We start from the raw sequence: 14,360 nt of genomic DNA, 5'->3' as shown, positions 1-14,360 counted from the left end.
AGGAACAAAGTCCTGGCCCTTTGTTATTTGGGTTTCTTCCCGGGAAGGTTTGCAAAGCCCACATCTAGTGCTGCGGTTTGTTTGCAGCCTGAACAAAGACCTTTTAAGCAGCAGCTCCCAACAGGAGCTCACCACCTGCCTGCCCCTTGCCTCGCAGTTTACTTTGGGGTCTCTTTTTCAATAATAGCTGGAACATGTGTGCAAACCGGTGTGGGTTTTTTTTCCTCTATGCCTACAGCGCTGGCTGCAAACCAAACGCCAGCCCAGGGTGTGCAGCTGGGAGAGAAAAAAAAAAACAAACAACAACCTGTGGAATGTTTTCTTGCTCCTGAGAGCTCCAACACTTCCCTGCTTGGGGGAGCGCTTGCCGTGGCTGGCACTTGCTGCATCCAGCAGCCAACGGGGTTTCCTTTCCAGTGGGCTCCAGCTAGATTTTGGGCAAAGGATGGGGGAGAGGGGGATGCATTTAACAACTGCTTGGTCATATTTTTCAACTGATGCCATTTGGCTTCTTGCACAACCACCACTCTTGCACGTCCCTGCAAATGGTGGCTTGTTGCACAACTGCCATGTCCTTGCAAATGGTCCCACGAGGGCGAGGAGGGCTGCTTTGCACCCGGGCGTGGAAGTTTGTCCTCACCAACAGGTTTTGAGATGTGTTTTCACCTCCCTGATACCACCCTCATGGCCACAAAAGCAGGGTGGACGCAGTTTTCTTAGCCAGGAATCCAGAGCGGTGTGTGCAACCCCAACCCCACTCGAAACCCTCCTGGAGACAAGCCCTGCCGTGCAGCACACAGCGGCCCCGAGCACCTTCCTCAGTCCAAGCAGCTCATGCAAGAATAACACGGAATAATGGATACGTCTGAGGATATGGCACAGAAAAGGAACAGGGTACTTCGGGGCGTGCTGGCACTCTGCTCCGCTTCCCGCTCAGGGCTGGACGCCTGGGGAGAAGCAGGGTATTTATGTGCTGGCTTGGAGGGATTAATTTTCATGGTAAATAGGGACACCAGAGTTTTTCACTATTTATTGGTAGAGATTCAATTTTGCAGGGGCTTGTGGTAAGTTTACGGCTTGTCCAGGCAGGAGGGCGGCTGGAGACGTGGTGTGGGCGGCGTGGAGCCCCCGCGCTCTGCGGAGGGATGCTGCCTGCAGCCGGCCAGGGATCGTGGATGGTTCCTGCAATATCAGCTGATAACGGGAGCCCTACACAGCTCATCTCAGCTGTGCCCGAGGAAGGCTCTCAGCACAGCCCTCTCGGGTCAGTGCTTTAATGCTGTCGTGCCATTCTCGCCGCACACACAACACCCCTGCGCTCCCCCTCCCGGAGCCCTTTCCAACTTGGCTGAAGTGGTTTAAAGAGCATTTTCTTCTCCGGGCATGCCTGCCTTTCCACCGGACCCCCTCCCAGGGGACAGGCGAGCCTGTCCTATCGGCCTCAGAAATGGTGGCTCGTATCGCAGCTCGCAGCCTCCTCCCCAAACCCGCAGCCACAAAGGCGGTTGCTCAAGCGTAGCATTCCTGCTCCCTGTGTCCCGGGAACAGCTGTACCGAAAAGATGCCGAGAATCCCTGCGAGGCTCCAAGGAAAAGATATTAACCCAGGAGGGGAGCAGCAGTGATACAATAAAAAGTCATAATAAAAGAGAGAAGCCACTGAGTGGATTAGCAGCCCAAACGCTGCTTGGCTTTTGGTCTCCTTTCCTCCAGCTTTTCTGCGCCGCGCGACGATCTGCTCAAATTCCTCCACCCCAGAGAAGCTCTGCTCCTGAATTTCAGACAGATCTCCTGGAGGTGTCCATGCTGCAAAGCCTGAGGGCACGGCTGAGAAACTTAACTGCACTTAACTCCACCCGAGTGCACAGGAGGGCACGTAAGCACGCATAGCAGGCGTTAGACGCTGCATCACACGAGCTCCCTGATGCCTGTGCTCCGCTAGAGCAGGGCCACCCGCTCCAGGTATGCCCTCGTGGGGAAATTAAAGGCAGATTTGAAGCTTGGTGTGTATTTCTCAGGTACAGCAAAGGTAGCAGGATACATCCCACTGTTTTAAAAACCCCTGGTACCTGCCACTTACCAGTTGTTCCCTACTTTGTGCCAGCGCGGAGCAGAGGATGTTTTTTCCCTGCCGGGCTGGGAAAAGCAGCACTGACCCAGACTCGGCGTGGGGGCAGCGGGATGCAGAGGTGGGGTGTCCCTATGGGGAGCAAGCAAACCCACAGTCCTCACCCACTGTGCACCCAGATCTGACACCCAGCACAAGGCGTGCAAGGACAACATTCCCCTTCGCTCCTTTAGAAACACTCGGGGCGATATTGGGGGCACAGAGCATCTGCCGCTGGGAGCCGCCGGCTGCATCAAGAATTTCGCTGTTGGGGAGAGACGGGAGCGAAGGGGGCGGCTGCGGCGGCGGCAGCAGCTGTTCCCTGCCTGCAGCCCTCCTGGCCACGCAGGGCATTTAAATTTTAAAGCACGCTCACCACGGCTGTTTTCTCCACCATCGCCGTCCAGCTCGCAGAGACCCCGTCCCCGGGAGCCGCTGGCCCGTGAGGCACCCATGGGTTCGCTGGTGGCCAAGCTTCTTCTGCCCACTATCAGCACCTTGGTCTTCCTCCCCACCATCAGCATCGCAGCCAAGCGGCGCTTCCACATGGAAGCCATGGTCTACTTCTTCACCATGTTCTTCGTGGCGGTAAGATGTCCCCGTCCCCCCCATCGCGTGTTTCATCCCTCTGAATGCCCCCTGCATCGGATCTCCACTGAGAACGATAGCTGGATATCACCCGACAGCAGCAAGCGTGACCCCAGAATATCCATTTTCAGTTATTTCCCACCATGTGCGGTGCCGAGTAGCTGATTCTTCAGTTCAGGATGTCCTAAGGGGTGGCCTTACATAGATTTAATGGTGTTTTATGGTTGTGAGGTTAGGGAGAGGGTCTGGGTGCAAAGCGACTTGATTGATTCGCAGTGTTTTGGAGCCGGTTTTTCTCTTTGTTTTACAGCTGGTAAGTGGCCATGCTGAATTTGAGGTTTAAATTGTATCCAGAGTCTCTTGCTATGCTTCTGTCGTTTTAGCCAAAAGCACATATTCGAATTATTGATTTTGCAATTGCTAACTGGTGATGGGAGAAATGCTGGAGTCAGGGGAGTTTCTGCACTGGGAAAGGAAAGACTAAAACATGCTGCTGAGCTATCAAGAAAAATAATTATTAACCCTCTACCCTGGTAGAGTGGTTTGAAAACGTGTGTTTCACCAGGCTCAGAATCACCCTGCCTTCCCTTGCGTGGGACTAACGAGTGGAGAAAGTCAGTTGTCTGTACATATACAAAATAATTCATATTCCTGCTCCCGGCAGTAGGCTGCCCTGTGCTTTGTATCACTGCTAAGTGCCTCCGTACACACACGGGTTGAGCACCTAAAGCAGCATTCCCACTGGAAAAAATCTCCTATTTAACCCCATGGCAATGCTCTACTAAAGAATACGAAGGAAATAGCCCAGCAACCCAACCGATATTGCATTTACCTCTTCTCCCCACCCACCTCAAGGCATCTCATGAGGGTTGTCACATCCCTTGCACAAAGACAGAACTGCGGCAGGGAGTAGATGAAGGACCTTCCCGGTGTGAAAAGCTCTTCCACAGCGGCGCTGAGGGTAAAGCAGGGCTCTGAACCAGGCCAGTCTCTTACTCCTAAGGATCCACCATTTAAGCCTCCAATTAAAGCACAATGCAGGGGAAGAAACTCTGCAAGTTCCATAAAAACTACAGGACTAGTTAATAAAAACGTCCCAACCGAGCCCCCCCAGCTCCCCGGGGAAGCCAGACATCTACAATTTCATTCTGCACCGGTTTTGTGTCTGCTCCACCTCCCCGAGAAGTCAATAGGAAAATTGGCACGTGTTTCAACGGGAGGTGGAACAGGTCCTCGCCGAAGAGATTGAAGAGGCAAAATATCTGTGCGTGGGGAAGGGAAGGCAGCTGCCAGCATGGTCGGGGGGGTAGGAAGGGCAGCAGCTGCTGCTGTTGCCTTTCTTGTAGCATCCCATTCCTCCTCCCCCAGGAGAACCTCATCAGAGCAGTGAAAGCATATGTCCATCGCAGACAAGTGCTGCGACACTGGCCAGAAACACGCTCTTTGTCTTCCACCCTTTCTTCCCCCCGTCTCCGGACTCCTCAAACCCAATCTCAAGCAGAGAAAAGAATTACGGCCGTGGTGCAATCTTTTCTAGAAACCGCAGCGAGCCAAAGGACTTGCAGCAATTCCCATTATAAATAATATCAGCATCCCCGCTGGGCCATGACAGCGAGGATTGTTCCAAGGGCGTCCTGCCAAGCGGTGAAGGGACTTCTTCAGAAACAGCGAAGCACGCTGGTGCTACCACTAGAAAACTCGCAGGGCTGAGTGCTCGGAGGAAAAGGCAAGCGCCAGGCAAACACTGGGAGCATTCCTCTGATTACACTGGAAAATTTCTCTTGGCTTGGTTTGCATCTATGTTGCATGACAATGGGGTTTTTGCAAATAACTTAATCAACGAGCTAATGGGCAGGAACCAGCAGCTTTTAAGGGAATGCACTAATGAGTGAATTCCCCAGTATTCAGATTCTGGCCATATAAACTCTAGTTAGCCTGGACAGTGACCTGGCATCTATACACATTTCATCAGGACACTCGTTTTGAATTGTTTTACAATAATCTTTCGCAATCAGAACCATAACCTCAGCGTCCTCCTTCTGCTGGAGAGGACGTCCAGGCACCGCCTGGGGCTCGGCTCGAAGCAGCTTGGTCATCAGATTGCAGATTCTGGCACAGACCAAGAGGCAAACGAAAGCTCGTCCACAGATAATTTGTACTAAGAGAGAAGAATGCTGATTCTCAGGCAATTTGCAATTGGGAAGGGCGACATTATATCTCAGATATATTTGTTACTGCATATCAGTGACCCTGGTGCATATGAGACTGTCCTGTTCCTGGCTGGCCATCCTCTCGACAGCCATGAAAAGGCTGTTTCAAACCAACTGATAAAAACAGAAGTATTTTATTTTACCTTAGCGGTCTGTGGGTAGAGAACTAGCTTTCTTAATGCCTTTTTCTTTTTTTTTTTAATAGATTTACCATGCATGTGATGGCCCTGGCTTATCAGTGCTGTGCTTCATGCGCTACGATATCCTGGAGTACTTCAGCATCTATGGAACAGCTCTGTCCATCTGGGTGTCCCTGATGGGTAAGCACTGGTCTCTCGTGGTTTCTACAGAGCACCAGCGTCTGCAGGTCGGGCAGGATTTGTCGGCATCGCTGGTGGGACGGTTAGTGGGTACAGCCCCCAGAAATGTTGTTGCCTTTGAGCTCCCATCTGCAAGACTTAACTCCCAGACTGTCTGTTATGGAAGGCAGCCTGTGCTATGGTTTAATCCATTTTTATACCATTCATGCCTTGGAAAGCCATTGCACTCGGAGGGGTCCAGGCACACATGAAAACTGTCCTGAGTGGTGGCTGGGGAAGTTTTGCTCTTGGAGATAAACAGAGCTCTGGCGCCGGGTGTTTGTGTTAGTCGGGTGTTCCTCTGCCTTCACCAGCTCTTACGCATGTCCTTACAACAGCAGAATTACTTATTTCAAATTGGCAAGTAACACATGCAGCCTTGTGCTTTAGTTCAAGGCAGGACAGTACTATGAGACGACTTACTTTGAAACCTCATATCAGGGAATCTCCCATTTCTCCTCATTTTCCCCCGTACTGAGCCCACCAGCTTGTCCTGTCCTGACTTGGGGACATTAAGAAATGCAGAATCTGCCACTTCCCTTGGTAGCATGCAAATCGAAGTGGTTTAGTCAAAACAAATATATCTTCCTAGTTTATCAAAAGCCTAGTCTGGGCTGACAGGAAATATTAGATCTGCTTAGAAAAAAGCAGAAATATATTTCACTTCCTTTTTATTAAAAATATTGACCCTTGCCCTATTACTCAGTTTTTCTTTTCCCACATTCCCTTCACTCTTTTTTTCTCATTTTGTTCCTCATTTGCCACAAAACAAGGTGTAATCGAAATGAAAAAAGATATGACAGAACTAAAAATGGACGAAAACTTCAAACCTGTTATTTTCCCATTTTGTCAACGTGTTTTTTGGAAGGACATGAGTATTTCTGACAGGAGAAGAGAGTAGGGTAAGGAGAGAGATGAGGGGACAGTCACTTTCCAACAGCAAAGGCTTTGCTCAACAGATTCAGACCATCTCTAGCAGCCGCACACCCAGTCCCCGCTCCAGCCAGCCAGGGTCCCCAGCCCTCCTGGTGCTGAGCTGGGGTCACCATGCTGATGCACAGCCCCAAAACTCTCACAGGACTTTCCCCTTTGTCCCTCAGGGCTCCAGGGACGGTGCAGGACCTCTGGCCGGGATGGGGGGGCTCCTGCAGCCCCTGAGCCCAGCAGGAGCCGTGGGGCAGCACCCCCTCCGCCGGGCGCAGGTCCATCCCTCCTCCTTTCATTGCCGAGCGCACAGACAGCAGCATCCCCCTTCCAGGGCACGCGACAGGATAAATCTTCCATGCAGGGAAAAATGAATGGGGGAAACATTAACCTTAGAAACGGCTCTGTTCCCCCAAGGTGCGAGTCCCAAGGTGGGCTCCCACACTGTCCGTGACACTTCAGTGCTCTCTCTGCTCAGCTAGAAAAGGCAATGAGGCAAATCATCTCCAAAGGGCATTTTCAGTAGATAACAGCAGTGTCAGGGTAGGTCAGAGCTGATCCAGACACTTTGGCTCCCTGCAGCAAAATTCAACTTGATTGCTTCATTACTGCATTCAAAAACCTTGCAAAAAAATACAAATCCCGGACTACGATGTTTAAAATATTGACCCGCAGGGAAACAACAGAGATTAAAATGCGGACATTATCCCTTAGCCAAACTCCCTATAAAACCACGATCCAAGGACATGGAAGGTGTGGTGACTGAAGCCCAGGGAAGCCTCTCGCTGTGGCTTGTAAAGCCCGAGCGCACATGTGCGGACACAGACCCTCGGGCACGCTTCCCGGAATGCAAATCCAGGACAGCCATAACACAGCTGTGCGAGCTGGAAAAGCATGGAGCCCACTGGGATCCATAACTTTTATCAGTTATTACCCCATTCTGTGCTAAACAAAAGCCTCTAATAATTTACTCACACTGGCGACTTCCAGCTTGCAAACCTCAGGCAGGTGCCGGCACGGCCAGGCAGCCCGGTCCCCATCGCACCAGCAAGCGCGGTCCTACCGGAGAGGGGTGACGGAGGCTGCATCGGGGTGAGCCGACACGTTTGGGAGGGTTGGAGATGTAGGATGAAGCCAAGAGCCGATGGCAGGCTCGCTGGGTGCAAGCGTCTTTGCAATCACCTCCGACTTCTGGATCGAGGCAGGAAAGGGGAATACGGGAATATCTCCTTTAACTTCCACATGCAACACTGAGTGTAAGACCTCTAAAATCGGCTCCGATGCCTCGGGATGGTTTGTTTTGCCCCATTGTGCCTCAGTTTCCCCAGCTGTGAGGCATAGGAAGGGCAAACCAGACCTGGATGCAATGCTGAGGGTCCTCCGGGGCAGGCGGGACAGACCCCAGTAAGGCTTTGGGGGAGCAGCCAAGGAAGGGGGTGGGTGAGCTAACGCTCCCTGTGCTCGGTGCCTTGCAGCCCTGGCAGAGTTTGATGAGCCGAAGAGATCGACCTTCATCATGTTTGGCGTCCTCACCATCGCCGTGAGGATCTACCACGACCGCTGGGGCTACGGCGTCTACTCGGGACCCATCGGGACGGCCGTCCTGGTGATAACCGTGAAATGGGTACGTAGGGAAGGGCACCACACCAGGGCTTTGCAGGATGCTCGCGGCGGGGAAGGGGCTGAGCCCTGCACAGAGGGGTCCAACCTGCTCCAGCAGTTTCCTCCTCGAGGTCCAGCTCTCGCAGCACAGGTCATCACGGTGATTAAACAGCACTTCTCCTTCAAACCGAGCAGAAAGCAGGCAGACAGCAAGCAGCCTTTGTGATAAACGCCAGATTCGATCAGTCTGAGCAATCTACCACATCTCCTGTCCCTGCGTTTCTAATCAGGAGGAACATATTTATGGAGTTTTTACAGCTACTCAGAGGCAGAGGGGTCTGGTAAACTGCCCCGGGGCCGGTGAAGATGTGCATAAAACACGGTGATAAAGTGGGAAGGAATCTGCCTGTAGTCTGCCTGAATCTGGCTGGCAGCTCCTGGGACAGTCGGGCACCGTGCCGCAGCGTGTCCCACACACAGCAGATGCTGTGGACCCGGGTGGGAGCACGGGTGGCAGAGCCATTGGCAGGAGCGGGCGTGGCTATAAAAGGGAAAGGAGAAGGATGCAGTGATGGGGTAAAAATTGCAGGAAGACACTGCCAAGTGTTATGGAAATACAGTGCTGCAAGTCCCAGCTACAGACCGTCACTAAGCTCGGTCTACTGTCCGGCCGGCAGCTAAAAGCAAGTGGCCACGATGGGGAGGGGATGGGCAAGGAGGGGACCGAGGCACGGGAGCACCCTGCATCCCCCAGCCTGTGGATGGTATGCTGGGATCCGCTCTCCCAGAGACTGCGTTGGAGAGGGCACACGCTTCCTGAGCTGGGTTTGGGGCTGAATATTAAGAAAACAGCATTATGGTCAGGAATGAAGCAGGAGGACCCCTTGCAGCACGCAGGCAGAGGTGCTTCCCACATGCAGGCAGACCCCGCAGCCTGCGGGAGCCGGTCTGCGGGCTTTGCGTGGTTTTATTTCAGCATTCATGGGATCTTTCGGATGCAGAGCAGCCAGCTAAATCGAGGTAAATACACTTGGTGCGCTCTCTCTTTCCTTCCAGCTACAAAAGATGAAAGAGAAGAAAGGGCTCTATCCAGACAAGAGCGTCTACACCCAACAGATCGGTCCCGGCTTCTGTTTTGGGGCATTAGCACTGATGCTGCGGTTCTTCTTTGAGGTACCTGTTCGCACACTCAATCACCCTGACTTTACAAGGTGTAAAGGACGTTACCAAGATAGGAGACCTCCCCCTTCACACCGCTGGGCTGCATCCAGCCTTGGACAAAATCCAGCTCAGGTGCGGGTCTCCGGGGTTGGCGTGCCGGGGTCTGGCGGCAGGGACGAGGGTCCCTCCCTGCTCGTCCCCATCCCCTGGCCCGTTAACTGCGGCGTGGGCAGGGACAGATGTGACAGCGAGTGGCACGCAGGGTGATGCTCGCTTTCTTTTCCCCCCATTAAGTGAGTTGCAAGGACATGGACCGCACTTTCTTCAGCCATACACGGTCCTCAAAATGGTTTTGTCAAACGCGAGTGGGGTTTTTTTGGAAACGGGGCACAGGTGACTTAAGGACACCTCGCGGAGCCACGGCAGGGACTGGATACGACCCAGGCGTGGCTGGATCCAAAGCTGGCTCGCGCCAAAGAAAAGACTCTCAGTTGACTCCCAGGGGCGCTCAATCTCGTGTTTATAACCTTTTGCTCTCGCCGCTGGCCAGTGCGCCCGTCCTGCGCAAAAGGGTCCGTCTGTCCCATGCGGGGAAGGCGATAACCCCCCGACACAGCTGCCGGTCACGCCTGCGCTCAGCCCCGCCGTTACGGCTGCTCTGTGCATTGGGAGCTGCTAGATACAACCTCACAGTCATCCCCAAGGATTATTTTTCAAAGCATTTAGTAATTGCAAATTCTAGCAGAACATAAAAATGTCACTTAGCAGAAACCGCCTCCCCCCGCGCCCCGGCCTCGCCGCCGCGTCCTTTGCGGGGTAATGAAACACTTCATTCAAGAATTGGGAAATGTGCAAATTGGAATGTGTTAAATCCACTTTGCTTTTTTTTTTTTTTTTTTAAGGCTGGAAATCCTTTCTTCTCTGACAGCAAAAAGAGGCAGAAGGCTCAGGAATTTTTTTTATTCCTTTCCTTTTGGCTACTTGTAGAAACCTAATGTTTTGCACCTAACGCAGAGCCCCCCGGCACTGCTGCTCCCGCAGCCCCGGCAGGTCTCGCTAACGCTCTTCCCGCTTGCAGGAGTGGGATTACACCTACGTGCACAGCTTCTACCACTGCGCCTTGGCCATGGCCTTCGTGCTGCTGCTGCCCAAGGAGAACAAGAAGGCCGGGAACGCCGGGACCCCCGCCAGGCTGGACTGCTCCACGCTCTGCTGCTGCGTCTGAGCCGCCCAGGCGAGTGGGCCACTTGCTTTTCTGCTCCTGGGGCGACGGAGGGGTGCAGCCAAAAGCAAAATGCCTGCCCGCTGCATTTTCCTCTGGGACACCAGCATCTTTTCCCACCAGCTCTGTGCACGCCCCGGGCTTTTGTTCCCTGGAGTCTTCGCCTTCCCACCGTCAGCCCTAGCAGAGGTTGTGCTTGCAGTTTGCTACATACCCGTACTTCTCCCTGGAGAAGCACTTCTCTGGGCTGCAACCCTCAGGAGACCCTTGCACTCTTGGGCCATGTCACCGCCCGGGCTGTCACCTGCACCAGCCCAGGAGGACCCGAGTTGTTCCCTCCATGGGAGTTTGCCCAGCCTGAGCACACAGGGCTTCGTTTGTAATGCCCAATTAACAGAACCTGTATTTTTGTGAGATATTTACTATTTTATTTATGCATTCTCTTGATGTAAATAATATATACTAACAAAAGATTTTGCAAGTGTGCAATGCCAGTGTTTCCTAAGCAGTGCAAGAAACTTTCCAGCTCAGCTCCGCTCAGTCGAGGGCAAATGCCAGCCCCAAAGCGGAGCTCTGGGCACGGCCACCCCCTCCCCTGCCCATAGCCCCCCCCCCCCCCCCCCCCCCCCCGCCACCTCCCCGGCCTGGAGGGAGCTGCAACATTGGGCACTTTGTCCTTGCAGATCTGCCCAGCCGGCGCAGGCAGCAGGTGCTCTTGCAGAGAGCCTCATTAGTATGGAAAGTACATGGAAAATTAGAGGCAGAGAAAAGAAGCTCCTGGAGGGAGGGGGAGGGCTGTAAGCCTATAACATCTCCTCTAACAGACTATTTACTATAGCAGAAGTGTATGATTTATTTAGACTGTCTGGGAAAAATGCCAGGACTATATGTCATGGACAATTAGAGCAGTATTGATATACAGTGATGTCCACAGAAAGCCCACATTAAGCCTGGGTTCCTCTGGAAGTGAAATCCACCCCGGTCATTCATCAGAGGAACTTCCTGCAACAGGGCAACAACCAAAACTGAATGAGCTTCCAACAAAAATACAAATGAATTATGAACCCCCGAGCATCCAAGAGTCACTGGCAAGCGGTGGCACAGCTGATGCAGCTGCACGCAGAGGCAGCGCTAGCAAAGAGTTTTCAAAGGGTTCACCAGCACCTAAACCAACACAGCACACCAGCTCTTTCGGAGCATCCAGCCCCCAGGATGTTTTGCAAGATGCTCTGAGGGTTTGCGTGCAACACCTTCCCCATTGCTTGCACGCTACTGGAGTACTTTGCCACGCGAGGACTGCTCAGGGCATCCCCAAAAAACAGTCCCAAGTGCTTCGACTCCTAATTCAGAGCTGACTGCAAGAAGCACCTTGGCGCTATATGCAAGAGCCATCTCCGAGGGTGTGCAGCTGCTTCCCAAGGGAAGCCAGGGCCACGCTGGCTCTCACTGAGCCACCCCGAGCACATCTCTGGGTGTGCATTACCCCACATGCAAATACTCAACGCTGACCCTCCCCAGGAGCCTGACCAGGAGTGCCAGCAGCCTCCGTGCCTCTGCATACCCTTTGCTGCTTGCTGCAACCGCTGATGAGAGGCACCCAACCCCCCCCCCAACTCATTTGGTGACTGTTCGGCCCCCCCTGGGCTGCGGTGACATGCATAACCCCGCAGCAAGCCCTGGCAGTTCACGGGCAGCGTGGGCATGGGGAGAGCCTTGTGTGGGTAAAGCACTGGGAGGAGAGGCGCTGGGTTACTGCAATGCCTTACCGTGGCTGAGCAGGAGGGAAAGAAGGTTGGCAAATCCCATGCAAATGAGGAGGGCATGTTAGTTAAGGCCCAGCTGAGTAAATGAAAGCTCCTGCTCCCACCTGCCGTGCATCCAGGTGTTACACCAAAAAAAAAAAGCCCCCAAAGCGTATTGCGTACAATAAAATCCCACGCAAGGTTACTTTTTTCCCCTCTCCCTGCCGATGCCCCAGGGCGCTGCTCCGGCTGTGCAAACCGTCCATCCCTTTGCACCCAGTGTGGGACCAGCACCCACCCTCGGGGACGAAACGCAGCCGGGCACGTCTGCAGGGTCCCTGCCGCGGCATCAGCCCCTCGCCGGCGGCAGCACCCGCTGCGGTGGGACCGGGCACCCCGACACCCGGGAGGAAGGTGCACGGGCTGAATTCACTATCGCTGGGGCAGGATATCCCCTGCAATACAAATGCAGGGAAATATTATAAACATTTACAGCAATGTAGACAAAACAGTCTCTTGTAACCTTTTAGCGCTGCCGAGAGCTTTGCCTGTAAGAGCTCTTGAGCCCCTGCCAAAAATTCTTGCTGTTTTCATAAGAGTAGGTGTTTTCGTCTAAGGTGCAGTCTGAGTGCTGTGACCTTTGTCATGTCTGCTACTGAAATTTCCTGCTTCTCTGTTATTCTCTTCTTTGGTAAGACGATATGAAACCCAAAACTTTTATTGCCCCTTTTAAAGCGTCTTTATAGCTCCCCGTCTACTTCATATACTGTCTTATTCTCAAATGCTGGGATATTACTTATGGGATCCGGGCTTGATGCTGCAAAAGGCATTTGGGTTTCACGAAGCCTAAACCGCCCGGGCTTTTTTTAAGATCAGCTGGGGGGGGAAGAAAAGAAGAAATAAAAAAGGAAAAAAGGAATGAGAGGCTCCCTCCTGGACTGGCTTTCCGCTCCGGAGGCATCGGCATCTGCTACCAGTGCAGCGGCAGAGAGCAGCAACCAGGGCGGGCAGGAGCCTGCCAGCCTCCCTCCTGCTCCACGATGCCTCCCCAGGCACAAAATCCCATTTGCTTTGAGTCTGGGCCGCAGTGGCAGCGTGGGGTGCCCGCTGGCCCCGTGGGGACGGCATCACACGTCCTCTCTTCCCACGCCTCCATCCCCTGCCGGTTCTGCCCCGGAGCCAGCGGCTCAGATGTGGTCAGACACCGCAGCCGGTGCCGAATCTGGTGTGCAGCAGCTGGGGCACATCTGCCCCAGAGCTGGTGCTGGGGGAGGCCAGCCCAGCTCGGGGGGCTCCCGTGCACCCCATTTCCCTGTTCGGTTTCGGCGTCGGGACAGACCACATGAAGGACGCGTGTCCCCAGGCGAGGGCTGATGCAAAGCCACAACAGCCGGGCGCCAGTGCCGAGGCTTCGTGCTCCCGTCCCACCCCTCGGGCTGCAGGGTATCGCCTCCGTCACATGCATGGACTGATGCGGCAGGGATCCCCCGGGACCTCGCTCGCCTCTGCACGCTCCCCAGCGTCCCCACTGCAGGAGGATTGGGGAACTGGTGTGCCGGCGGGGAGAGGGCTGGCCCCAGGCTTCAGCCCCGCAGCAGGGGATCTTGCAGCAGGCGCGGGGGCCAGTGGGCAGCGACGGGGCTTCGGGGCGGCGTGGTCGAACCATCCCTTCCAGGTGACACATGTTCCCCCGTGCCCACCTACGGCAGGGCCGGGACAAGAGGGGAATTAGGACCTACTCCTGCTCAAGGGGAGGCTTCCAGAGATGTCTAGTCGGGCTCGGTGCCAGCTAATCTTCCAGGCAAACTTTATCCAGATCCCTTTGGCTGCAGAAAGTGAAAAACTAGCCAGGCCAAAACATAAAAGCCTGGTTTCTGCTGCCAGCTGTATGGGGCACTCCAGAAAACGCCTTATCACCATGTGATTTTGAAAGACCGCTTCAGTTTTTTTTCCACACGCTGCTCTTCCCTCCTCACCCTCGCACCGCCATTCCTCCGTGCACGTTCAAGTGGTGAGCCAGCCTGGCCAGCCCTGCCGGGTTAACTCACAGACCGTGGGGCCAAGGTTTTCCTTCTAACCACTTCTATGCCCTTTAGGCTGCAACGATGCTATCCCACTTCAGGAAGTGCTGTTGCTCCAGCCTGAGGCAGATGCAGCTCATCGGGAGCGGTGATGGACAACCCGAAGAGATGCATCCACCGGGACTTCCAGGGAAGTCCTGCCTCCTCCCAAGGAGGACCAAAGGAACCTGATTCCCCTGGAAATTCAAGTGTGGTGATTTTTTGTGCAGGTAGAGGCAGGAGCTCTGTGGGGAGCCCGAGGGAGAGGTCTTGCCCTGGGCTCCTCCATCACCCCCCGGTTCTGATGTGCAGGGGATGTCTGTGCCCTGTAACAGGGATACACCAGGTCTGCAGGGGCAAAGGGGAGTCCCCCCCACAGCCCTGGG

The 14,360-nt window shown here is 54.1% G+C and overlaps 1 protein-coding gene across 1 annotated transcript; it reads left to right on the top strand.

The window, feature by feature from the left end:
- The first annotated feature begins 2,559 nt into the window (after positions 1-2,559).
- MYMK (myomaker, myoblast fusion factor) lies at positions 2,560-10,175 on the top strand. Its single transcript, XM_076355399.1, has 5 exons — positions 2,560-2,694; positions 5,110-5,224; positions 7,663-7,811; positions 8,846-8,962; positions 10,029-10,175. The coding sequence occupies exons 1-5, from the start codon at positions 2,560-2,562 to the stop codon at positions 10,173-10,175; spliced, it is 663 nt and encodes a 220-aa protein (XP_076211514.1).
- The last annotated feature ends 4,185 nt before the right edge of the window (positions 10,176-14,360 follow it).

This window comes from Aptenodytes patagonicus, chromosome 18 (genome assembly GCF_965638725.1).
Source record: "Aptenodytes patagonicus chromosome 18, bAptPat1.pri.cur, whole genome shotgun sequence".
Taxonomy (NCBI): domain Eukaryota; kingdom Metazoa; phylum Chordata; class Aves; order Sphenisciformes; family Spheniscidae; genus Aptenodytes; species Aptenodytes patagonicus.
Note: the sequence above shows the minus strand (reverse complement) of the source record. Positions and strands in the feature narration are given on the sequence as shown.

Bases quoted from the DNA above. Each gene is read 5' to 3' on its own strand.
- MYMK (XM_076355399.1), top strand. From the start codon at position 2,560: ATGGGTTCGCTGGTGGCCAAGCTTCTTCTGCCCACTATCAGCACCTTG. The intron at 2,695-5,109 runs GTAAGATGTCCC...TTTTTTTAATAG, and splicing joins TCACCATGTTCTTCGTGGCG to ATTTACCATGCATGTGATGG. The intron at 8,963-10,028 runs GTACCTGTTCGC...TCCCGCTTGCAG, and splicing joins TGCTGCGGTTCTTCTTTGAG to GAGTGGGATTACACCTACGT.